Source organism: Epinephelus fuscoguttatus, linkage group LG9 (assembly GCF_011397635.1).
Source record: "Epinephelus fuscoguttatus linkage group LG9, E.fuscoguttatus.final_Chr_v1".
Taxonomy (NCBI): domain Eukaryota; kingdom Metazoa; phylum Chordata; class Actinopteri; order Perciformes; family Serranidae; genus Epinephelus; species Epinephelus fuscoguttatus.
The window spans coordinates 27,450,291-27,474,964 of record NC_064760.1 but is presented as its reverse complement, the minus strand read 5'-3'; the positions used below and the strand labels follow the sequence as shown (position 1 = coordinate 27,474,964).

Sequence of the window (24,674 nt, the reverse complement as noted above, 5' to 3'; positions counted from 1 at the left end):
CAAACACCAGCACATTTGTCAAACAGGACCTTAATTAAAGGATACAAAACCAACTGCTTACCTCTAAACTCTCGTCATCCTTCATTCCTTCTTGCCACTTCTCAAACTCGTTGAGCCAATTAAGGACAGTGTTCAGGGGACAAACCACCAGCGCTGTGGAGAAGTCGAGCTTCTCACAAAGGAGCAAAGTGTGGAGTAATGTCACCACCTACAGGGCAAAAGCAGAACTACAGTTAAAACATGGTTAACAGTGTGACAACATACAGGTCAATGATCAGGGTTTAACAGGCTCAAGGCAGCAGTTTACATGTGAAATTCTTAGTTATAACTTGTGCTACTACAGGTTTGTGACACCTAAAAAATGTTGGGTTGATGTTTGTACAAGACTGGCAGTTTCTTCAAGTAAACGCAGTCAACATGAGCCAAGTGTCTGTACATAGCCAGAAAACAGAAAGTATTTTGTGTTAAGTACTTGGACGAAAAAGAAAGAAAATAATGTTTTACAATTCAGACAACATAATTTTGGTTCATTTATTCAAAACTAAATAAGCAATTCCAGGTACACAGATACAGTCAGGTCCATAATTATTTGGACAATGATACAGTTGTCATCATTTTGGCTCTGTACACCACCACAATGGGTTTTAAATGAAACAATGAATACCTGCTTAAAGTGCAGACTCTCAGCTTTCATTTAAGGCTTTTTTTCAAGAATGTAGTGTGAACCATGTAGGAATTACAACCATTTCTTCACACAGTCCCCCGACTTTAAGGGCTCATAAGTATTTGGACAAACGAACGTAATCATCTATTAAACAGTCAGTTTTAATACTTGGTTGCAAATCCTTTACAGTCAATGACTGCCTGAAGTGTCGGACACATAGACATCACCAGATGCTGGGCTTCTTCCCTGGTGATGCTCTGCCAGCCCTTTACTGCAGCCGTCTGCACTTCCTGCTTGTGTTTTGGCTTCAGCAAGAGACACGCATGCTCAGTTGGATTCAGGTCAGATGATATGACTTGGCCATTGCACAACATTCCACTTCTTTGCCTTAAAAATGTCTTTGGTTGCTTTTGCAGTATGCTTCAGGTCATTGTCCATCTGCACTGTGAAGCATCGTCTAATGAGTTTTGAAGCATTTGGTTGAATCTGAGCAGATAATGTAGCCCCAAACACTTCAGCTTTCATCCTGCTGCTCTTGTCAGCAGTCACATCATCAATAAATACAAGAGAACCAGTTCCACTGGCAGCCATACATGGCCATGACATAACAGTACCTCCACCATGCTTCACTGATGAGGTGGTGTGCTTTGGATCATGAGCAGTTCCTTCCCTTCTTCCTTCTCTTGTCTTCCCATCATTCTGTACAGGCTTTTTAGATGGTTTTTGCCAAACTCTAATCTGGCCTTCCATTTTTAAGGCTAACCAATGGTTTGCATCTTGTGATAAACCCTCTGTATTTATTCTAGTGAAGTCTTGTCTTGCTTACAAGAGCAGCAGGATGAAAGCTGAAGTGTTTGGGGCACCATTATCTGCTCAGATTCAACCAAATGCTTCAAAACTCATTAGACAATGCTTCACAGTGCAGATGGACAATGACCTGAAGTATACTGCAAAAGCAACCAAAGACATTTTTAGGGCAAAGAAGTGGAATGTTGTGCAATGGCCAAGTCATATCATCTGACCTGAATCCAATTGAGCATGCGTGTCTCTTGCTGAAGCCAAAACACAAGCAGGAAGTGCAGACTGCTGCAGTAAAGGGCTGGCAGAGCATCACCAGGGAAGAAGCCCAGCATCTGGTGATGTCTATGTGTCCGACACTTCAGGCAGTCATTGACTGCAAAGGATTTGCAACCAAGTATTAAAACTGACTGTTTAATAGATGATTACGTTCGTTTGTCCAAATACTTATGAGCCCTTAAAGTCGGGGGACTGTGTGAAGAAATGGTTGTAATTCCTACATGGTTCACACTACATTTTTGAAAAAAAGCCTTAAATGAAAGCTGAGAGTCTGCACTTTAAGCAGGTATTCATTGTTTCATTTAAAACCCATTGTGGTGGTGTACAGAGCCAAAATGATGACAACTGTATCATTGTCCAAATAATTATGGACCTGACTGTATGTACCAAAGGGATAGAGACACACCCATAGTTCTGTAGTTTTTCACATCATCAGCTTAAAATTAATGTACTGTTTCATTCCATATTGCACGGCTTTAATGTAGTTATCACCACAGACAGGCATGCTGCTCTCTCCTCCATACCTGCAGAGTTTTCCCCAGACCCATACAGTGGGCAAGGATGCAGCCGGAGCCAGCAGACTTCTCGATCTTCCTCACAGATTCACAGCAGCAGTCCCACATGAACTGCACCCCTGAAATAAATCACAGAGGCCGACATCAGTCCAGAGCATCTCAGTGCTTCACATGGAGAGTTCGCTAGTATCAGACATTCACTTATATTCCACAAGACACTCTAAGAACTTTTATCTTCTGTACTATCGGACTTTTCTTAATCAATATTCACTGAAACACAGAAGGCCATCTCTTTGAAACGACCTACATCCATCACTACAATTAGCAACCACATTATTGTTATTCAAAAAACACATGAAAAGGACTGTCATTTAGAAAGAATCTTAACACTTAATGGATTCATTTGTATTACGTCTCAGCTCGTAAATACAAACTTTTATGTAATTGGTGTATTTCTATCAATTTTGTATTATTGTTATTTAACAGGGGAGGTATCTCCATACGATATTTTTGACTTCTAACTTATTTTGCACAATGTTCAAAACTTTCATTATATTTTTGCCTTGTCTATACACGTGTGTGCAAATAAAAAAAGGGAAAAAATTATTGCAGTTCATCCATGTTGATTTTTTTCTGTAACCAAATTCACTCACCGTCCACCTGGTGAGGTTTGAGCTTTGTGACAAGGTTCCTGTGCACCTGTACCAGTGGCTCCTTGGTCTCTTCATCCTCATCCAGCACCAGCTTGGTGGTGATAGGACAGGTTACCTGGGAAGACTCTTCCACCACAATCACCTAAAGAAGGATCAGAGATAGAGGAGTCACACAAACATAATTTCATCACATGACGACAGAGTCAAGGCAGCCAAACGAAATAAAATGAGGCCACGTTTTATCACTTTTTGCACACAAATTCCCCATCTCAGGCTAACTGAAACACTACCTCATTTTGGTTAATTTGTGCTCAAGAGATAAGTGTTTAAACAGTGAGCATCCATGTGCGGCCCACATCCCGTGGTCCCTCCTCCTTTTTCCTGGTCTCTAGGAGACCATAGGTGGAGACCTGAATTAAACAATTCATGACCTCTGATGCTTCATCAAGTTCATCACATCCTAAATCTATACAAGTGTGTGATAACACTGTGTGATTTAAGCTCTCTTGATGAACAGGAAGCAGACTTAGATTTAAATAGATTAATTTTAAGTTGTTCAAAACACAACTACCAGAGCCTAATTCAGGTATTTTAAGTGACAGAGTTATTAGTGCAAGCAAGCTACTGCTACAATATCACAACTAGTAGGCTTGCAACAGTAGTCAGCGTTACCGATGTTACAGTGTTCAGGCAGACACCAATTACACAACTTGCCCACCACCCCCATTGTTGTTTTGCCTTTTTTAATCAATACTTAGCCAGGCCGACAATGCAACACTTTAATTGTCTGCTTCGTACAACAGCAGTAGCTGAGTCGAAGCACAGAGTAGCAGGAGTCGGACTGCACTTGTGATTGAAAGTAAAAAAAAAGTTGACTGACAAGACAATGGCAGATGATTTGGCGTTAAAACGTGCAATATGTAATTTTCTGCCGCTAGGGGTCTCAAACCAAAATAGTAACAGAAGACGGAGTTGGATGACATCACGAAGTAGAGTGGGATCATGGGAGTAGTAGTCATATAACAGATACAGATCTGACGTTCCTCACTCCGTAAAACCGAAACTGACCGTGGCAGCTCTCTTCTTATCCCAAATTCTTCTGGGATCGCTTGGTTGACCTGTACGTTTCCGTTTTACTGGCTTGTTTACCAGGACAGCTTCGGTGTCAGAAGATGCAGCAACGGTCAATGCATAATCATGATCCATGACGAGTTAGCTTAGCCTAGCAACAGTAACGTTCATTCTCTGACGTCTCATCCGGTCTGCTTCTTCTTCTTCTTCATTTAATGGCTATGGTAACTGGAGTTACGTCGCCATTGACATGCGACCTAATGTCACGGTCCGTAACTTTTATTAATATTTCATATTTATCTGGGTTTGAAAAATTGTTGAAAACATTTCTGATAATCAAAGTACACAACTAAACAAACTATATAATATTGGTTTAGTCATTTTTATGTGGAAAAACTACATATTATACCTTTAAGTGAAAAGTAAAAAGGCCTATTTGGCAATATTTTTTATTTAAACCTTATGCTAAGAGGGAACCTGGTAACGTTAATGAGGAAAGAAAGAGTTGGTAACATCGCTAAGAAGTTAGAGGTATGTAGCTGTCGTTGTCTTCATCTAACAGCTCCTTGTTCCTTTGCTCCCTGCAATTTTTCAAATTGACCTGCTGCCAACAGGTGCTGTTTTGTAGAAGCATATTTGATGAACGATAACAGTAGTGCTAATCTGGTTGACAACCCACCACATTACCCATGAGTACTTCACAATAAAAGTCAACTCATGTTTCACCAGTTAAACGCTTTAATGCGGGCATGCCCAGAGTGCGGCCCAGGGGCCAATCATGGCCTCTGAGCCAATCTTAAACGGCCCGTGACTTGTCTTTCAGAATTTACTAGATGTGGCCCGCCCCATAAATTGGCTAGTTCACTTGGCATTTTTTCTGCTCACCTCACGATGGCAAGACTGTCAGTTTGTTGACATGGACCAAGGAAAGAACTACGCAGGTGGAACTAATGTGTTTTTACAAGAATTTCCCCATGAGGAAGCATCATCTATCTGTCTATCTATTCATCTGTAAATAAGCGAAGGGACAGTTACCTAACAGCAGACATTTCCTCCTAAGTAGCTACATGGCCACAGCAAAGAAGCAAAAGTCATCAGCGAAGGCTGCTGCTTTTGAGAGTGGTGGAAAGGTGAATATGTTTGGCCTGGTTTTTATGTTTTTGTTTTTTTTTTAATAACCCATATGATGTGAGAAGCAGCTGACCCACATTCAGAGGGTTTGGACACCACTGCTTTAATGTAAAGCTGCAGCAGTAGGAACTGTTTGGTTTGCATTAGCAATAACTTAATTCAGTGCCCTTCAGATATTGAGCATCACAGACGAATATCTTTTCTTGTGAGATGTCAGGTGTAATCGGTAACCCTGTCAATGTTACAAGCATATTTACGGGAGGAAAAATGTCCTCAGTGTGGCATACCTATACACAAAAATAAACAGCTAACAGGACACTGTGTTTCAACAATATTCTACTTCACATGCAGAGTTTCCCTCTACTGTAGTAGGGACCATGGAGATATGAATTATTACATTATTCTTCAAAATAAAGCTTTAAAATAAAAGCAGCACCATTTACCAAAGTAAAGCCCACATGTTGAATGGATTATTGTTTTGACTGTCTGTTACTTAGCAGAGCTCGCTGCCAGCTACATTTCTGACCGTTTACCAGTGTGGTTTCATACATTTATAGCTGTACACGACTAAATTTCTGGATTTAAGGTGAAGAAACCGAAATGAGACTGATGACTGGTCTTTTACACATGTAAAACATCATCAAACTAATCCAGCACTGTTATGCACATACCAATCGGAAGTGTAAGACAATGACCTCTAATCAAACTAATGCCTCTCCTTCCATTTCTCACACTCTGATGAGCACTTTTTGGAGTTTAATTACTTAAGGCGAAGTGGACTATTTGATCTGACAGTGAGAGATCAGCAGCAGGCTGGACTGTTGTCAGTCTGCTGAACTCAAAGTGGTTATGTCTTGTCCACATGTCCATCACTTGCTTGAGTATCTACATGATAAAGTGCTGCTCAGCTAGTAATTACTTCCTCTAGAAACTGAGAAAAATCTTCAAGTTGTATCGCAGTACTGAATGAGGTCTTGAACATTTCTCCTGGAATGCCGTATCATGAGGAGACTAACCAACCCTAGTGTTGGAAATGTAATAGCTGAAGGCTTTGAACACACAGCCTGTGCTTCAGACCAACAGCGGAAGATTTAATTTTTACCTCTCGCAGTTTCTTCCTCAGTGCCTCTCTCTCAGCTATACGTTTCCTCCTCTCCTCTTCTTCTTTCAGAGCATCTCTCGTCTCTGTCCGCAGCTTGTCGTCCTTCAGGATTTTGCGGATCTTTTTGCGTCCTTTGCGTCCGTCTTCATCTCCGTCTTCATCACCTTCCTCTCCGCTCTGTGGAAATGAACATTAAGTTCAGCCCTCTGATCTTCAGCCCTTAGGAAAAAAATTCACTTCCTATGATCAGTCGCCAAGCAACCATATGATTAATTTGTGCCCTCAATAATCCTCACAACACACTCCAGGGGTAAGTTCAAATAACATTTTATGTGTCATGCATGACTTGACTAGTAAACGTTATGTGGGTCCATCTCCTCTACCTGGCAAATCCTGCCACAGAAAAAAAAACACTTTGGGACGGTTCAAGACGACTACCAAGTGCTCTGCATTTTAAAATACCTTCTCATTGCTGGATGAGGAATCCTGAACTTTGATCCTGCGTCGCTTCTTCTTCTGATTATAACTTCTTTGTTTCTCATCGTCCTTCTTCTTCGATGATCTACAGACACAAAACAGAATCACTCTGAGCAAGAGCAGCAGGAAATCAACCCAGATCCAGTGTCAGCAATAAATTACTACTGATTAGATGTAGTGTTCTCTTCTCACCTAGTCTTTCGACGCTTCCCCTCATTCTCCGATTCACTAAGCTCCTCGCTTATCCCCGACTCTGCACTGGTCTCTGACTTCTCAAAATCTGAGTCTGAAGAGTCATCGCTGTCTACTGATAGACAAATAGAAGAAACAAAAGTCACTTGCTGGTATCATAATTAAATATATTTGCGCCCATATTCTTGGACATGGCACACAGAGCAAATAGAAAATGAGAAAGGACCTTTCTTCTTCTTGCCCCCCTTGTTCTTCTTTTTACTAGCAGTTTTCTCCTCCCCTGATTCTCCCTCACTCAGAGAGAGTTTATGACGGAGTAATTTGTGGCGTCTGCTGCGCTTCTTCACTTCAATGTCAGAGCCGCTTGAGTCATCTGAATCCTCATCTTCAAAGACAGAAGCAAATAGTTTGAGACGATAAACAATGAAAGTCTTAGGTGTAAAGAGCTAGACATATTTAGCACACGTATTCTACCTTGCTGCTCTTCTTCATCTTCTTTTTTAACTTTCTTGGAGGACTTTTCATCCTTTCCTGCGCCTTCATTATCAGAGGAGCTCTCTGCTCCAGAAGAGTAGTTGGATTTTATTTGGGCAAGAAGCATTTTCTTTGCAATCCTTCGGAAGAAAAAGAAAAAATACACACAGACACAGAGAAAAGAGGAAGAAGGTTCACATTAATAACATCTTATAAAGTTAATGAACACAAAGTTTAAATTTACAGACAATCAGATAAAATTATCCCTTAGCTAAATCACGTGACTTATTGACAAATGATAATCCTTTATATAAATATAACTCACAAGAAAATAACATATGTATTTTCTGCAATTTACCATAACTAGTGTAGTACCCATTCAAAATGTGCCTGATCAGAACGAGCTGATTGCTTGGCCTCTGGTTTTACAGCTTGCAGCTTTCTTGGGAACCTCTCATCCAAACAATTTCACACTCTACACTGCTTCTTTGAGTCCTTAGCAATACACCTGCCATGACTCAGTTTGCCTCCCCTTGCAATGCTAGAATATACATGTCATTTGCCAGCAGGTACCGACCTGGGATAAACGCGTTCAATATTAAAGTTACATTGCTGACGCTTGAAATTTTCCGCTATTGATTTTTTGGTGACTCTTTTTAGGTTCCTTAAATACATTTTGCTGCTGCTCCTGTCCACAGCAGTACATTGTTTAGCGTCTGTGCCAGTAGATTTAGTTTATCAGCAACACAGTGCACAACATGAGCACAACAGAAACTTAAGTTTGGTGGGACCATCATGTTCAACTATATATCTTTACAAGTTAGAGTTACGGCTGAAAATGATGAAAGAAATGAAATAGTTTGCCAATTCCACATATCACCACAACTGAAAACGATTGCTAATTGTCTATCTGGAAATAACTGTTGTTGTTATTGCGATATCATGGTGACTTGACCCATGGGGGTCACCTCTAAATATGCTACACAATGTGTACACTGAAATCTCCACCACCACCACCACCACCACCACCACACTGAGACCTGACACTGTCAGTTGGTCGGCAACCTAGAAGCATGTCTTGTTATTTGAGCTGACAGTTACATTGGATGGGGGCATTCATGAAACATATGAAAGGAAAAAGTTCCGGCATGCTGAGCTAGTGGTGGAATCCCAAGAGGCAGGCTGGAGAACAACAACCTATTGCTGATGTAACTTTGTGACCCTATCAACCAAGTATTGACCAAGCTGAGACATTGGTTTCACGTAAGCGGAAGTCAAAAAAGTATTAAAAGATCTCTAAGAAGAATCAAAAAAGGGAAGTTTTGGCTCTGGTTGTGAGGAAGAAATCAGAGTTAGGGGAACTAAGAAACCCCATGGTGGAACCACATGACAATCTAAATCCAGCTGCAGGGAGACATCCCTGACTGCTGCCCTACTATCCTGAGATGTTCTGAGAACAAAGGGGCAAAACATCAATGGAGGATGGCTGCCAGCTGAGTCCCTACAGATGCTACCCAGGCATGTGCAGAGCTGTGACAGGCAGAACCGCCGCACAGGTTTAAACACCATCCTATCACCAAAACAAATATATCCTGTAGATCTCAAGAACTCACTCTCTACACTGCATTTCTTTAGGTCCTGAGCAATACACCTGCCAACTGGGAAGTCAATGGGATGAATGGTTGTCGAGAAAATGGAAGGACAAACAGAGAGAGGGACTCCTTTCATTTTGGTTAGACTTTAGAGCAACTGGAAAGTCACAGGTGATGTGATTATCTATTTCTGCTTTGAGCTCATTAATGCATAACTGATGGAAACACTGGCAGCCTGTAGAAATATCACTATGACACTATGACATTACTATGGGTAAAAATTAAGGGTGTAACGGTACACAAAAATCTCGGTTCAGCACGTACCTCGGTACACAAGTCACGGTTCAGTTTTTTTCGGTACAGTAATGAAAAAAATAGACAACTATCAAATATCTTTTACTTATTGGTAACCTTATTAAAACATACCACCACAGCAGTTAACTCTTTTTACACAATTTTTGAATGAAGCAAATATATATAAAATCCTGCTTTTTCACATTGTTTGAATGAAAATAGAAATATAAAAGTGAAAAATAAAATCTATATAAATATAAATTTCTGCTTTAACAGTTTTACTCAATTAAAATAAAAAGTATAGTGCAGCTGGTCAGCTTTAAAGCCTGCTCAGATTCAGTTTTACTAGGAACTTACTTAGCTTTCCCACTTTGTTAAAGTGCAGTAAAAAAAACATGCTTATATCTAAAGTGCAGCTTAAACAATTTTACTCGACTCCAATGGCGTTGGTTATTTCTTTAGCGTGATGGTCAGGGAAACGCTCTTTTTTAAACGACGACGATATCGTACTTTGCACCAGATTGCTTTTTCTAGTCGTGCCGATTGACGTTCAAACTCGGGTGGTGTCGCTTTAGATACGTTAGCATGTTAGACGTGTTTCCAAGTACATACCCGACTGCTTTTCAGCAGTGTTGGCACACTGTTTTTGTCTTGTCAACTTGTTTATTTACATCTTTGTATTTTACCCTGAAACCAAAGTGTTCCCAAACGGAGGACTTAAGGTTTGCGGGTGGGTCCTCAGGTTCATCAGGCTCACTTGCCACGTTGTCAAAATGCGAGAATGCGCTGCACAAAGTGAAAGCGGAGATTTACGGGACTCGGTCCGTCACTCAATTATGTCTGTCGGGGAACTAGATATTTTAAATGGTTCGGCTCGCAAAAATGGAATTAAAATAAAACAAAATAATATCCTGCACCCAATAATTCGGTACAGGGCCGTGCCGAACCGGAAGTCGCGTACCAAACGGTTCGACACAAATACATGTACCGTTACAGCCCTAGTAAAAATACAGATTCACAGGGATAAATCAAAAAGAAATGCTGCCACTGGGACTGTGAGCCTTCACAGTTGGGCCTGATGAGTCAAGTTGGCAATATGCTGTCAGAGTCCAGCAAACATATAAGGTCAAACAGCTCTACCTGACAGAGCTCCTTAAACTGTCTCTAAAATTAGCACAGCAGCAACAACACAGTAAAAAAGATGCTTTCATTGTAGACCTTAAACGATGGTAATCACAACTCTTTTGTCTTTAACTTTACAACTTGTTTTGATAAGTACCTGTTTTCAGGATCATCATCGTCATCATCTTCACAAATCTGAGGGACTTTCTCTTTATCATCCTCTTCATCTCCTACATAACAAAGTAGCACACAAGCTTTGAATGGAAGAGCATGAGTCATTAAAAGATAAATTTGACATTTTGCAAAAAAGGCTTATTTGCTTTTTTTGCCAAAAGTTGCCTCGTAAAACAGTGAGCTTTAAATGTGCCACTGGGGGAATTTTTGACAAAGCCCGCGTAGCTTTATGCTAAGCCAGTAGTTCTCAAAATTCTTCTGTCATGCCCTCCTTCAGAAGCCGAACCCTCACAGTTTCAGTGAAGTACAAGTCAGCTTGATAGCATTAGCAAACTCCCCACCTGCAGTGGCTCTATGACCCCACTAGGGGGGCACGCCCCACAGTTTGAGAACCACTGTGCTAAGCTAAAGGCATGCTGGTCTCAGCTACATATTTATGATACAGATATTAAGAGCGGTGCCAATTTTCTCATCTGACTCAGCAAGACAACAAGTAAGTGCAGTTCCTGAAATATTGAGGTTTTCCTATAACTCATGGACACCGAGCTGAGCTTTACTAAACACTCCTCTCTTCAAAGTCAAATTACCTGAGGATTGATGAAAAGGTCCACTACTTCCCACCACGTTATCCTCCACAATACGTTTGATCTTTTGTTCGTCACTGTCCTCTCCTGAGTCATCTTCAGCCTGCTGCTCCTCCTCATCCTCACTGGAGGACGACTGCAGGTTGGAGGCTGCTTTGGAGTTATTTCCCCTGCGCTTCTTTTCATAAGACCTTCTCGTCTTGGTTCCTTTCCTCTCATGTGAGTTTTTGTCTTCCTCTTTTGCTTCATCTTGTTTGTTCACTCGACTAGACCTCCTCTTTGATGTGGCCACTTTACTCTTTTTCTCCTTCTCCTGGTCAGAGTCAGAGTCAGAGGAGTCTGAGCCATCCTGTTTTTTCTTCTTGGATGTCTTTTTACTTTTGCTTTCAAAATCTGAATCAGAGCTTTCGGGCTTCCTCTTGCGTTTGGACGCTTTGTCTTTGTCTTTAGTAGATGTATTGTTTAGTTTGAATAAACACTTTTTAGCACTTGTGCTTCCCTGTTCCTCATCTGTGCTGTGACCCACTGCAGCTTTCTCCAACAGTATGTTAGGAATTTCATCTGAGTCAGAATCCACCATCTTTTTCTCTGAATCCTTGGTCTCCTCCCTATCCTCTTTCTTGTTGTTACTGGATTTCTTTAAAGACTTGATCTTACTCTTACCATCCTTCTCAGATTCTGACTCAGAGGACTCATCCTTATTGTCAGCCTGCTTCCTCAGAGGAGTGGTCTTCAGTCTACTAGAGCGACGGCCTGGTGGAGGACTGTCTGTCCCATCTACAGCATCAGCAGCATCATCCTTTTCCTTCTCATTTTTTTCTTCATGCTTTTTTTGCACATCTCCATCTTTTTCTTTGTTTTTTGACCTGGAGGACCTTGACCCACGCGTCGTCACAACAGGCACAGGAGTCAGTTTGACAATGAGGTTCTTCACCTTGGGCTGGGTGGGCTGAGAGTCTGTTGAGTTTCCGTTTGACTTTAAATCAGCATCTATGACCAAATCAGTGTCAGTCTGTGAGAGCATGGTGGAATCGGCAAGACTCTCCACCATTTGAAAAAGCTCTTCGGGAACAGAGGGAGGCACAGACATAATGTCGTGATCTAGGGACAATTCCCCAGCTGACACTAGCTCATCATCACATACTTCAGTTTTAATTGTCTTTTTGGTTACATCAGTTTCTGTTTGGCTGTCTCTCATTTTAGTCTCAGCTGACACTTGATCATCGTCTTTGTCCTGTTCATTATGCTGGTCCTTGTCGTTCTCCTCTGCAACGTCAGCCTCCTCTGCTGCGTCAGCCTCCTCGGATGCATCAGCCTCCAATGCCATGTCAGCCTCCTCGGCTGCATCAGCCTCCACTGCTATGTCAGCCTCCTCAGCTACGTCATCATCCTCTTCTGTGAAATGCTCCTCTTCAGCATCAGCCTCCTCTGCCACTTCAGCCTTCTCAACTGAATCCACAACATTATCCAAATGGTCGTTTTCTACAGGGGCGACAACATTAGTGCTCTTTCTTACACTATGTTGCACTTCGTCACCATTCTGCAACTCCATGTTTCTGAATTCAGGCTCCAAAGCCTCCTCCAATGCACTGTGGGCTTTTTTCAAGTCAGCAAGCACGGCCTTGAAGGCTTTCAAATGCCGATACCTGACAGCCCTATCTCCCTGTTCCTCAGCTGTCTGCTGTATGAACTGAATGAATGTATTGTTGAGACCAGTAGTTGTTTCAACAAGCTTTTTTGTTTTCTTTATAAGTTCTTTGGGTACCTGCAGTTTTCTGTATGAGAATGTCATGGTCCCTGAGCCTTCAGTATGTTCTTTCCCATTCACAACTACTTTGTGCTCTTTGACTGCTTTGTTCTTGTGTTTCTTGCATTCACGTTCCTCGCTTTTGTCCGGTTTTCGTTGCTTGAGTTGCAGTTCTTGTTTTTCCATGATGCGGTGGCATTTGGAGACCAGATCCTGGAGAGGCTCTGATCTGCAGACATAGCAGTGCCACTTTGAGTTCTCATCAGTAATGACTGAAAGCTCCTTTCTGCCCAGGTTGCGCAGAATACACTTTTTGCAGAAGGCATTGTTGCAGTAGTCACAGCAGATGAGCTTGCCACCTTCAGCGCACCACCTGGGGAGGACACATTATATTTAATGCTACTCTCAAGGAGCATTCAAATCATAAGACACCTGTGTCATACACTTTGAACAAAACAGCAAAAACAAGCTTTCGTGTGAATTTCATGTCACACAAAAATCATCATGGACTCAATGCAATGTCATGTGTATCCTCAGCCAAACCTACATTATTAGACTCCATGTCTTATTACAGTGGAAACCGCTTAGTGATCATGGTTATAGTGATCAGCAGCTTATATGAATAAATGAGCTTGTGTCAGAATCTTTCCTTCGCAAATATAATAATAATAATAATAATTAACTTTTAATAATCAAGTTGCCCCCTGTGGTGCCCCCTCAAGTGTTATTTTATCATACATGATGACATATGGAAACAAATGCAAAAAAACTGTTCCTCAGGCAATCTTTTGTTGTCTACTCAAACAACAACAAACAGTTATGGCTGCACACAGGGAAAGCACCTGCGTGTGAAGCCACCCTCATCAAGTGAATTGATAAAGCAGCTGCACTGTATTTTGAAACAATCAATACATTTCAGCAAATAGCGTAGCTGTCAGTTTCATTGTTCTATATTCATGTAATAAATATAGAAACGTCAATTAGATGCTAACCTGCATGAGAAATAAAGAGAAGTCGGTTATAATAATTACAGTAATCGATTAGACCTGGACAGACGTGATCACTGTCAGTGGTTTCCACCGTACTTTTATTGTGCATCTTCTCATGACTTTGGCTTAACAAATAAATCACAATTTTTTGCTGGTCTTGTGTAAAATGCTTTACCTGCACTGCTCATCCATGCCATCAGAGTCTCTGTTGATGTCATCACTTGTGTAATACTTGTAGCATGACTTTAAAAAAAAAAAAAAGGAAATCATGTGATCATACATACAGAATGGAAAGACCGAAAAATATGAGTGTGGACTTCCTATAATAGATCTGACAATATGTGAAATGTAGGTTTGCAATTTCCTACCTTGCAAATAAGTACTTTGAGCGCAGGATGCTCGTACACAGAGTTGCGCTGAAACTGGTTTACTTGTTTTCCACAGGCAGTGCAGTTCACTTTCTTCTGCAGGGTGTCATCTGTGATACAGAGGAAAATAATCAATAATTGTCACTTTGACTTTTGTCTCACTCACTAAATGATTTATTACTTTCATGCTATTCACTTTAATTACATTAAAACTCTAAGCATGTTCTCTTGTGAACATCAACATACCAAAAATATAAAGTTTGCAAATAATGAAATTTAAGTAACCTGTATGTTTCTGTTTAAAATCCACTCTGAGCTTCATGGCGCCTTTATTTTCATTCCCAGCTGGCCTCATCACTAAAGTACCTGGTCAGAGGCAAAAACAAACAAGTCTCAAATCAGCATCCTATTCAGTATCAACAACCTCTTGATCAAGACCAACAAGTACCTCCATACCTTTAGACGCGCTGCTTGTGTTATTGTCTGAAGGGTTGTCAGAGGTGGCACCTTCATTTTCACTCTCACCTGAGGTGTCAGATTCATTCGGTCCAGTGTGCTTAGCTACAGTGGCGGACTTCCTAAAATGAGATGGCACATAGGTTTAATATTTCAACCTGTGTCTGTAGGAACTCTTTTGAGAGCATGCAACTGCAAACAAAATAGTCACGTATAAGAAGACTGCTTCTCACCTCTTGTTGCGAGAAGAGGAGGGCTTCATAGTTTCTGTTGAGCTACCAGGCTGACAGGAATATAAGACTGATTTAATAGACTTAGGACTAAAAACAAAAACAGTAAATTTGTGCCTTTAATCATTAGTTTATGTTTTCAGTATCATAAACATAACAGTCTAAACATGTCATTTGGCTCCCTACGAAGCTGCGTACTTACCTCCTCTGTTTTTTCTGACATTTGGTCAAGGTGTGATTCAGAAGAAGCCAGACTCATTTTACCTGGAGAGAGATTTGTTTACCGATGAACACAGTGGTAAACAAAGATGTTGTACAATGTTGTGCATGAATCAGAGATTTGAGTTTGTAAATACATATTGATATGCCTTTTTATTTTTACAGCTAACATAGAAGACCAAAAACAAGCATGCTGTGTTTTTACTATCCAGATACCAATAAGTACTTGTTACAATTTCACTGTCTGTATTTTCTTAGTTTGTGTTTACATTTTCACTGCTTGTGTATTTTATTAGTCTCGAGGCGGGCTGCCTGGCACAAGACTTAAGGCTCAAATCTTCCACTTAAGTCAAAGCAATAATAAAAGCAACCATTGAAATATAATGGGCCAGGAAAATAAAACAGCAAATAAACAGCTGTTGCTTAAATTATTACCAAAAGTCCACAAATTTTAACTTTTCACTCACATTTCTAAAATTTGTGTGTTTTACTGTGTTTTAACAATGCAACGGCATAACAAAACACAGCTATGTCAAATTTTGTGATATTAAACGATAAGTTACACAGAAAAGTAGCCCTCAGGGCGTGATTCCCAGTGGGCGTGTGCTTTTCCAGACAGTTGCAAAGTCAAAGGTTGCAGACGATGTTTGGGTTGTTGTTAGTCTATTGAAAAAAAAAAACACATTCAACTTCACAAACTGTTACGGTTCATATACAACTAAAATAAACGATCGTACGATTGTAGCATTTGTGTAAATATACATTCACATAATTAAAAATGTGCGTTACCTACATTTATCCGTGCATGCATTTGGAGCATGTCACTCATCAGAAGGGGCACCGCTGTTTATTGTGCCGTTTTGCGTCATCATAATGTGCTGATTAGATCGCTGTGAGCTGTGTTGAGCTATCACTCAGTACTTCTAGCAGCAACCAGGCCTAAAATTTATCCAAAATCTGGTGTCAGTCGAGGAAAAACAGCCCACTCGCGCTCCTCCGTTTGTAGCTCAGTGCTGCTTCTTTATCCCTGCCGCTGCTTTCCGATGTTTTGACAACACAGAACTCCGGACTATAAGGGATGCCAAGTTTAGGCTGGCTAACGGTAGCAGGTTTAGCGGTCGCCGTTAATACTCAACTACTTCTTTTCACTGCCCCACGTTGCCCTGGCAACATTGCAATCTCGGCGGTGCATAGAGGTCCAATGCATGGGCATGCACCGAAAAATGCACGCGCAGGCCTTCCCTCCTGACGATGCCATGGCACAAACCAGAGCGCTAACTGCAGCCTGGTACTGCCTAGCAACATCCGAAGTAGTAATGTAACGCTTAGCTGGATAAAATACAAACCAACTGACGCGTTTTTACAAAAAGGTACGTTTTTACATTTTAATCACTTTAAGAAACATTATGTAGTGCGCATAAGCGCGCCTGAATCTCCGTGTGTGCGAATTTAAACATTGCCGGCTGTGGTACAACTCAGCTAGCCTAGCTTGCTAGCTAGCAATAGGCACTTCACAGTATGGCGCGGCTCGCCGCTAGCGAAGGTAGCACAGTAATCAATGCACAATTGACTAGTCTAAACAAACAAGCTAAACAGTGTTCCTACCTGCTTTTAACCGTCGTCATTCCTTGATAGACAGACAGCCGTTTAGTTGTAGGTACAGGTGACCCAGTTCAATCCAATTTGCAGGTTTTCGATGGTGCGGAAGCAAGAATAGCCACAGAATACAGAAACAACTCCGGTCAGGGGAGACAAAGCAAGGGGACCATCTTGCCGGATGGCTGTGGACGCAGCAAAATGGCGCATCTAGCCTAAATCCTGTGTGCTTTCCCATTGGCTGCCCGCCTCAGACCTTCTCCCGCTCTGAGTGGCCCAGGCTCACCGATGCTTATTGATTCGTTTAGCCGGGGAGGGAATGACTTTCTCGGGGAAGTGAAATGCTGCTGGATATATTTCCAATTCATTCATTTGTTGATACCGTGAGAGGCGCGCTGTTTTGTTTCTGTGATCCAACCTCTGAAACACTATCACAATACATATTTTCTATGCTTCTTAGCCTACAGTTAGGTAGCTTCAGTTCAGTTTCTCAATACATGTCGCAATATTACAAGATGGATTAAAAAATAAATAAAAATACAAGTAATAAACCAAGGAGGACGTATTCAAATAACTGTATTACCGACTTAAAATGTAAATAAAAAAATAAATAATAATAATAATAAGCACAAGGCTTTAAGTAAAATAGGCATACTAATAACAAATAGTAAAAATTAAAGTCCTCATTATGTAGAAAGATGTCCCTAACACAAATTATGATTAACATATCCATTATGTTGTATTATTGTTGATAAAAATACGAGTTTACTACTACCTGCCAATGTAAACAGTTAAAAAGTTTTATGTTCATGTCAGTGCACCAGTAACTATAACCTAATAATATAATATGGCCTACCGTATTCTGACACGCATCATTCAGCATAAATAGTACTTTTGCTTATATTTTAATCCTCTGTACTTTCACTTAGGTATCATCTTGAATATAGGTATTTTAATAGTGAATGGTAAGCAGCTCCTCACTGTTGATTGAGCTCCTTCTAACGTCTTTTCACACAGTAGTGTGGGCCAGTGATTCCCAACATAGTGATTGGGCTCCCTCCACAGGGGCACTAACACATGATTGATGATTGATGAGATGATTTATAGGGTAAGAGATGATGAGATGATTAATAGGGTAAGAACATGGCATCGACATAAAGGATAACAAATCTAAATTGATACATCCTGTAATTTCATGCTGTAAACACTACTGGAATATTAATTTTGAGAGCATTAACTGGAAATTACTATAACAAACACTGTCAACAGTAAGGGTAGTGAAGTGTATTTTAAATTTATACATTTAATCTGTTCAACAATCCACTTTTTACAAAAAAAAATAGAGAAATAATCTTTCTGAATCCTATGTTTTGTAATAGTGACACAGAAATAAACATTTATTTTATAGATGCATTTATCTAAAATTTGTCTGGATCAATGTTGAGCATGTTATATGTAACTAAGATTAATTTAAAGACAAAGGAGGACATGTCTTTATTTTAAATTCTCTCATTTTATACGGTAAGCTTTAAATGCAAATGCAGCTGTACTTTGGAACACCAAAAGGACAGACAATTCAGAAAGCCATCAGGACTGTGGTCAATCACTGAGCTTCTTTAACTTCAGTATGGGAGGTGGAACCTTTGTAGATATGCGAGTCAAGTATGCTATCTTGTTGCTCTGTTTAAGAAAATCAATAGTTCAAGTAAAAAAAAGTAAGGGTGGTGGGAGGTGGACTGTTATTAGTTGTTTTAAACTATGCCTTTGTTTCCTTATACTGTATGGTGATTGAATAATATATGTTGTTATCATTTTAACTCTTTGTGCCTACAACAGTGATTTTATTGAAACCATTTGAGATATTTGAAGTGGAAATGTCTCTTATAGTGGAACGGCTAATAATATCTAAAACAAGACAAGCTGTCCCAACCAAACACTGCCTTTTCATAAGTCACAAGCCATGATAAGCTTATAGTTGTATGAAAAATCATATCCTGAAGTTTCACATTACAACTTTCTAATTTGCACAAAAGTAAAGGATAATTATTTGGGGCATCTCTGCCTGTCCTGTGACTCCGGTACCTCTTTGAATAAACCGCACTGATCTGAACACTGTGAAAAGTTACAAATATCACCTGAAGATGGGGCTCTTCTTCAAAGATTGTCAGTGTGAAATGTGAAGATGTGAATGTGTTAAGAGCATGCAAGGATAAGAACTCAACTAAACTTATAAGTGACAGATGAGCTGGTGTTTTACCTTCTTAGTCATGATGATGGCCGTGATCTACACAGTATCACTGCACTGTAAAGATGAGCTGCTTTTTATTAATCTGTATCTTTTGTTTTCTTTTTAACAGTATAATTACAGAGGATTAAAAACAGTAAAGAAATGACAAGGAAAGTAAATATAATCATGAACAAAGCCTACAGGGAGAAACAAGTCTACATTTTATTTAATTTATGCCTTTTTTTTTATTTCTTTACTAACTGTTTGCCCAGCCTTTTGCAAAATCCTCACCCTTCATCTTTAACCTATATGTCGAATTCTCCATCACGATATCTATAATGGTCAGCCATTGTTTATAATCTCATGCATCAGTCTTTAGACAGTTCTTTATGATAGCCTTCAGTCAGGCAGCGAGGATAATCTTTACCAAGTGTTGGTCTCCTACACGTACAGTTTCTTCCACGTGACCCAGGTATAAAATAAGACAAGATCGGGGGATTTTGTAAACCAATACCTCACCTAGGACAGAATGTATACCATCCCAGAGAGGTTGTATTTTCATTCAGCTCCAAAACCTGTGTGGTTTGGCTCCAAGTGGTCACACAGCCTCCAGTATAGCTGTTGAATATTCATTTAAAGTAACAAATCTGATTCTTCCAAATGATTCATCTCCCTCTCTGTGGTTGCGTTGTGGTCTGGTGTATTTTCCGTTTATCATACTGGGTTCTCTTTAGTGAGTTCTTTCTCCCATTTAGCCTTCATCCCGGATAAATAGGGAGGGTTGAGTCAGGTGGGACATCCAGCACAAAACCTATGCTAAATTAGACATACTGATCATAAATCAGATTTCCATGCAGAATCAGTTAAGGGCCAGGTTACCAACGACCATCACTGGTACTGTTGGTCAACAGGGTGCCAGTGGAAACTAGCCTACTTTTGGGTGAAGGAGAAGGAGAGGGGGACGGCATGTTTTGAGGCATAGGGAGAGGAGGGAGAGTAGGAAGGTGGAGGTGAGAGTCAGAACTTTAAATGTTGGCACCATGACTAGTAAAGTGGGAGAGCTGACTGATATGGAGAGAAGTAAGGTAGAGACCAGCGGAAAGGGGAGTAAGGCCAGGAGCATCGGAGGTGGGTTCAAACTTATCTACCATAGTGTGGATGTGAGGAGAAATGGGTTAGGGGCAATCCTGAAAGAAAATTATGTCAACAGTGTGTTGGAAGTAAAGAGGGAGTAGGAAAGAGTGACAAGTATGAAGCTGGAAGTTGAAGGAGTAAAGATGAATGTTGTCATCATATATATATCCCGCATGTCAGGTGTGAGAAGGAAGAGAAAGAATAATTCTGGAGTGATAATGATGACGTGGAGAGTGTTTACAGGGAGGAGGTAGTGGTGATGCATTTCCAAGTTGTGATCCAGGATGACTGGAGCTTTCCTCCTCCAGTATCATATCATTCAAGGTATGACTGCTTATACTGTTTAAGGTATCAGTGATCCATCCTTGTCATTCAAGTAAAACTGTCCAGTCAACCAGTAAAGCTGTTTCACAATGGAGCACTACAGTGACAAACCGGGGAGAGAGATGGGGCCTGCGCAAGAAAAGGACGAAACATGAGAGAGGAGAGGGGGGGCTGCAAGGCGAATGGGTAGGCAATGTTTGCTTCTGCTTCCCCAGCAGTGAAAGAGATGTGCAGAACATGAAAGCAGTGAGCACTGATTATCTGCATGCTGCATCGCCATGGACTGCCGTGCGCACTCAAAAAGGGAAACACACAAAGGTGCCCAGCCCGTTCTGCTGAACCTGAAGATTGTTAAAGGAATTGTAGGACTAAAGGAAGTGGAGAAGAAGAAGTGGTGCCAAGAAAACACGTCAGCTCTTAGCTGAGAGTAGAAATTCCGGTATTTAATCAGACCCAAAACTGGTTCATGTTGGGTTGGGCCTCATTTTTTGGGCCCGTCAACCTCCACACTGAAGCACAAGACATTGAAACATGACCAATTATTTATTGGGCGTACAGATTCTCCAACAGCAGGAAATGCAATAAAAATAATACATCAATTGCTGTAATTTGCCATCATAATCTTTTTTAAAGCACCAGTAAACAAATAGGATTATTGCCGCTTTCAAAATGAAACAGAGAAAGAGCAACAAGAATGACAGAATAAATGTGTAATATAATTTATTAAAAAAATATCCATGGGTTTGATGGATGTAAATTTCACATACATTATGATACAAAATCAGTTTGCTATCACCACATTAAAAATTGCATTATCTCCACAAAACCCTCAACCTGCATACAATATGTATGGTTTATTTCAATATAACAGAAAGGGTTCTGACTTATGTAAACAAATAAAAAGATGACCTGCTCAGATTAGAAAATGGCAGTTAGCATAAGAGCTGGCTCGCATGCATGCCCCTATGCTTCCGACCTAAAGCAAAAAGCTGCGAAAATAATACTGCATACCCTTCTATTTTTGTTCCCTCCACAATTCCATTATAGTGTATTTGAACCAGCAAAGGCTGTTTAAAATCAGTTTCACACATAGTTGGAAATCAGTAATGTAAAAGGTTCAACTCAACTATTGTGATATTCATCACAAAATACTTAGTGTATCTAATACATCAACACATTTCAGGAGATTTAAAAGTAGTTCCAATCATGTCCACAATTCTATTTTCAACATCTTCAGACTAACGTAGCATTTCATGATGCCGCATTTCATTTTTACCTCTTCAAGTTTCTCCCTGAGTGCCTCTGTCTCAGCTACACATTTCTCATCTTCTTCCGTCAGAACATCTCCAGTCTCTGTGCGCAGCTTGTCGTCCTTCAGGGTTTTGCAAATCTTTTTGCGTCCTTCTTCATTTGCGTCGTCATCACATTCCTCTCCGCTCTGTGGAAATGAACATTAAGTTCAGCCCTCTGATCTTCAACCCTTAGAAAAAAAATTCACTTCGTATGATCAGTCGCCAAGCAACCATATGATTAATTTGTGCCCTCAATAATCCTCACAACACACTCCAGGGGTAAGTTCAAATAACATTTTATGTGTCATGCATGACTTGACTAGCAAACGTTATGTAGGTCCATCTCCACCACCTGGCAAATCCTGCCACAGAAAATAAGACACCTTGAGACAGTTCAAGACAACTACCAAGTGCTCTGCAGTTTAAAATACCTTCTCATTGCTGGATGAGGAATCCTGAACTTTGATCTTTTGTTGCTTCTTCCTCAGACTGTAACTTTTCTTGCTCTCATCGTCCTTCTTCTTCGATGATCTACGGACACAAAACAGAATCCCTCTAAACAAGGGCAGCAAGAAATCAACCCAGATCCAGTCTCAGTAGTAAATTCCTATGAATTGGCTGAAGTTCTCTCTTCTCAACAGAGTTGGGCAATATTTAAGTTACCCTATTGCAGATATTGCTGTGAGAAACACTATATACGAAATTATCATCCAAAAGAAAAAGAATACCACTTCAGATGCGTCAGGTGCGATAAATATATGATTGTACATACTATAGTTTGTATACATATCCACTATAGTTCATCATTTGCATACATGCACCAGAATGCAGAATGTGCACATGAAAATTCTTGAAACCAGTAAATGATTGTTTACAAAAAATGTCTTCATATGCAAACAATGTTCGTTTGTCATTTATGCCTATGTTTGTCCATTTGTCTTTTGCCTGCTGAAACACAGCTTACCAAGGAACACAATTTCACTAACGCTACACACTAACCTTCCACTACTGCTGCTGCTCTTATTGTATAGTTTCTATTGCAGTGCTTCTCAAATGGTGTGCCGCGGTGCCAATTCAGGTGTGCAGTGGGATTTTGTGATAGCCACACATTGTTATTGCAACATTCAACTGCGCCTACACAAAGAGTTATGAATGAATTTTAATTGACTGTATTGGTATTTTGTGCACACCCATTTCCTAGTTAAGATGCAAACTCTAGCTTAAAAAATAAAAGTTAATTTAATTTATAAAAAAAAAAAAAAAAAAAAAAAAAAAAACTTCACAGGGAACCTATTTGTCACAGTTCGTGCATGGGATTATGAGTGTGCGACACATCAAAATTCTGATTGGCAGCCAGTGCGAGGGATAATATTTAAAAGGAGAAAGCTGCGAGTGGGACAATGGATCGCTTTATTGTACAGAGCAAATTACAACAAAGCACCAGCGAAGGCGACTTACCACTGAAAGGAAGGGGGAAAACTGTCAGTAAACAGTATGAAGCTACTTGTCTAATTTTTTCTTATTTGTATTGTCTTATGTCATACGGTGTCCCAATTCTCCATTAGGTTAAGAGCTAACCTGACGGAGAATTGGGACACCACTTCCCCTCATGTGAACGTGCAAAACCAGGGGGAAGGGTCAAGACAAGGGCTAAGGGGAAGAAATGGAATTGGTCCTAGGTCTGTAAGGGCTTAGGGCTTGAGTCAACGAGTCGTAAGGGATCCATTTGGGATTGGGGGAATATCATGTTCAACGATAATCTCGTCCTATCACGCAAGCCTATTTCTCACCTGGTCTGCCGACACTTCTCCTCAGTCTCTGGTTCACTAGGCTCCTCGCTTATCCCCGACTCTGCCCTGGACTCTGACATCTCGAAGTCTGAGTCTGAAAAGTCATTGCTGCCCACTGAAAAACAGCAAATAAAAGCCAAAGAAAAAAAGTCACTTGCTGGTATTAGAGTTCAGAATATTTGCACCCATATTCTTAGACATGATACACTGGGCAAATTAAAAATTCAGAAAGAACCTTTCTTCCTCTTGGCTCCCTTATTCTCCTTCTCTTCACTGGCAGCATTCTCCACCTCTGAGAAGTGAACCCTTTTCTTTGCAATCCTCCAGGAGAAAAGTAAGAGAGACACACAGACAAAGGCACAGACGAAATTGGAAGGAGGTCCACATTAATCACATAATAAAAAAAAGTGCTACAGAGCTATCTTAACGATAAACACACACACACACACACACAAAAATCAAGTTTAAATTCACAGTGACTCACATATTACCCACAGAGACCCAATTATAATTTGTTAAAGTCAATCATTTAACTTTAACAAATTATTGATCATCTTTTATGGAAATGTAATAAAAATGTTATTTCTACTCACAAGAAAATACCTATATATTTTCTGTATTTTACTTTTACAAGTGCAGTGCTCCTTCAAAATGGGCCGAATTCTTGGCAGCTTTCTAAACAACCACTTATTCAAACAGTTCCACACTCAACACTGTGATTCCTTGGGTCGTGACCAAAACACCTGCCATGACTAAAGCCTAGTTCACATCACACGATTTTCACCCTGATTTTGTGCCGCAGAGACTATTGTAGTCTTTTGAGTGTTCATACCTGGTGACGTGTTTCTGTCAGCGTTAGTCTCGCCATCTGCGTTACGACCTGTGTGTGCACACCACAAGATTTCTCCAGCGAGCCCTCGCCGACAGAGCCCCAGGTAATGCAGTGAAGTCACCAAACTTGGAGACGACACATAGTAAAGGCATGGATATTCTTTATTATCCCCATGATCCTGTGGACGCCGCCATTGTTGTTGTTGCTTGCCGGCCGGCTCAGTGTTGCCAGATCTTGGGAGAAAAACAAGCAACCAGGGCTATGGAAACAAGCCCAAAAGAAGCGACTGCAGTCTGACATACTATTATGCGTTTGAATAACATTAGACGTATATATATAGAGGAAGGT

The 24,674-nt window shown here is 40.5% G+C and overlaps 1 protein-coding gene across 8 annotated transcripts in view; it reads right to left on the bottom strand.

The window, feature by feature from the left end:
* atrx (ATRX chromatin remodeler) overlaps positions 1 to 24,674 on the bottom strand; it is a 64,513-nt gene that overhangs the window by 29,445 nt on the left and 10,394 nt on the right. The window contains exons 1-17 of one of the 8 annotated variants that reach the window (XM_049585010.1): positions 16,737 to 16,942; positions 15,115 to 15,176; positions 14,916 to 14,965; positions 14,683 to 14,804; positions 14,512 to 14,592; positions 14,227 to 14,336; positions 14,034 to 14,101; positions 11,126 to 13,242; positions 10,522 to 10,594; positions 7,357 to 7,496; positions 7,109 to 7,267; positions 6,883 to 6,997; positions 6,676 to 6,775; positions 6,214 to 6,390; positions 2,910 to 3,051; positions 2,266 to 2,375; positions 62 to 208 (exon numbers count right to left, since the gene is read on the bottom strand). In XM_049585010.1, the coding sequence (XP_049440967.1) occupies positions 62 to 208; positions 2,266 to 2,375; positions 2,910 to 3,051; positions 6,214 to 6,390; positions 6,676 to 6,775; positions 6,883 to 6,997; positions 7,109 to 7,267; positions 7,357 to 7,496; positions 10,522 to 10,594; positions 11,126 to 13,242; positions 14,034 to 14,101; positions 14,227 to 14,336; positions 14,512 to 14,592; positions 14,683 to 14,804; positions 14,916 to 14,965; positions 15,115 to 15,171 (3,768 nt within the window). In that variant the 5' untranslated portion in view covers positions 15,172 to 15,176; positions 16,737 to 16,942. Of the gene's footprint in view, positions 1 to 61; positions 209 to 2,265; positions 2,376 to 2,909; positions 3,052 to 6,213; positions 6,391 to 6,675; positions 6,776 to 6,882; positions 6,998 to 7,108; positions 7,268 to 7,356; positions 7,497 to 10,521; positions 10,595 to 11,125; positions 13,243 to 14,033; positions 14,102 to 14,226; positions 14,337 to 14,511; positions 14,593 to 14,682; positions 14,805 to 14,915; positions 14,966 to 15,114; positions 15,177 to 15,924; positions 16,270 to 16,736; positions 16,943 to 22,135; positions 22,260 to 23,494; positions 23,610 to 23,729; positions 23,816 to 24,674 lie in introns of those variants that run through there. The other 7 variants (XM_049585012.1, XM_049585011.1, XM_049585014.1 and 4 more) reach the window with 7 other exon arrangements.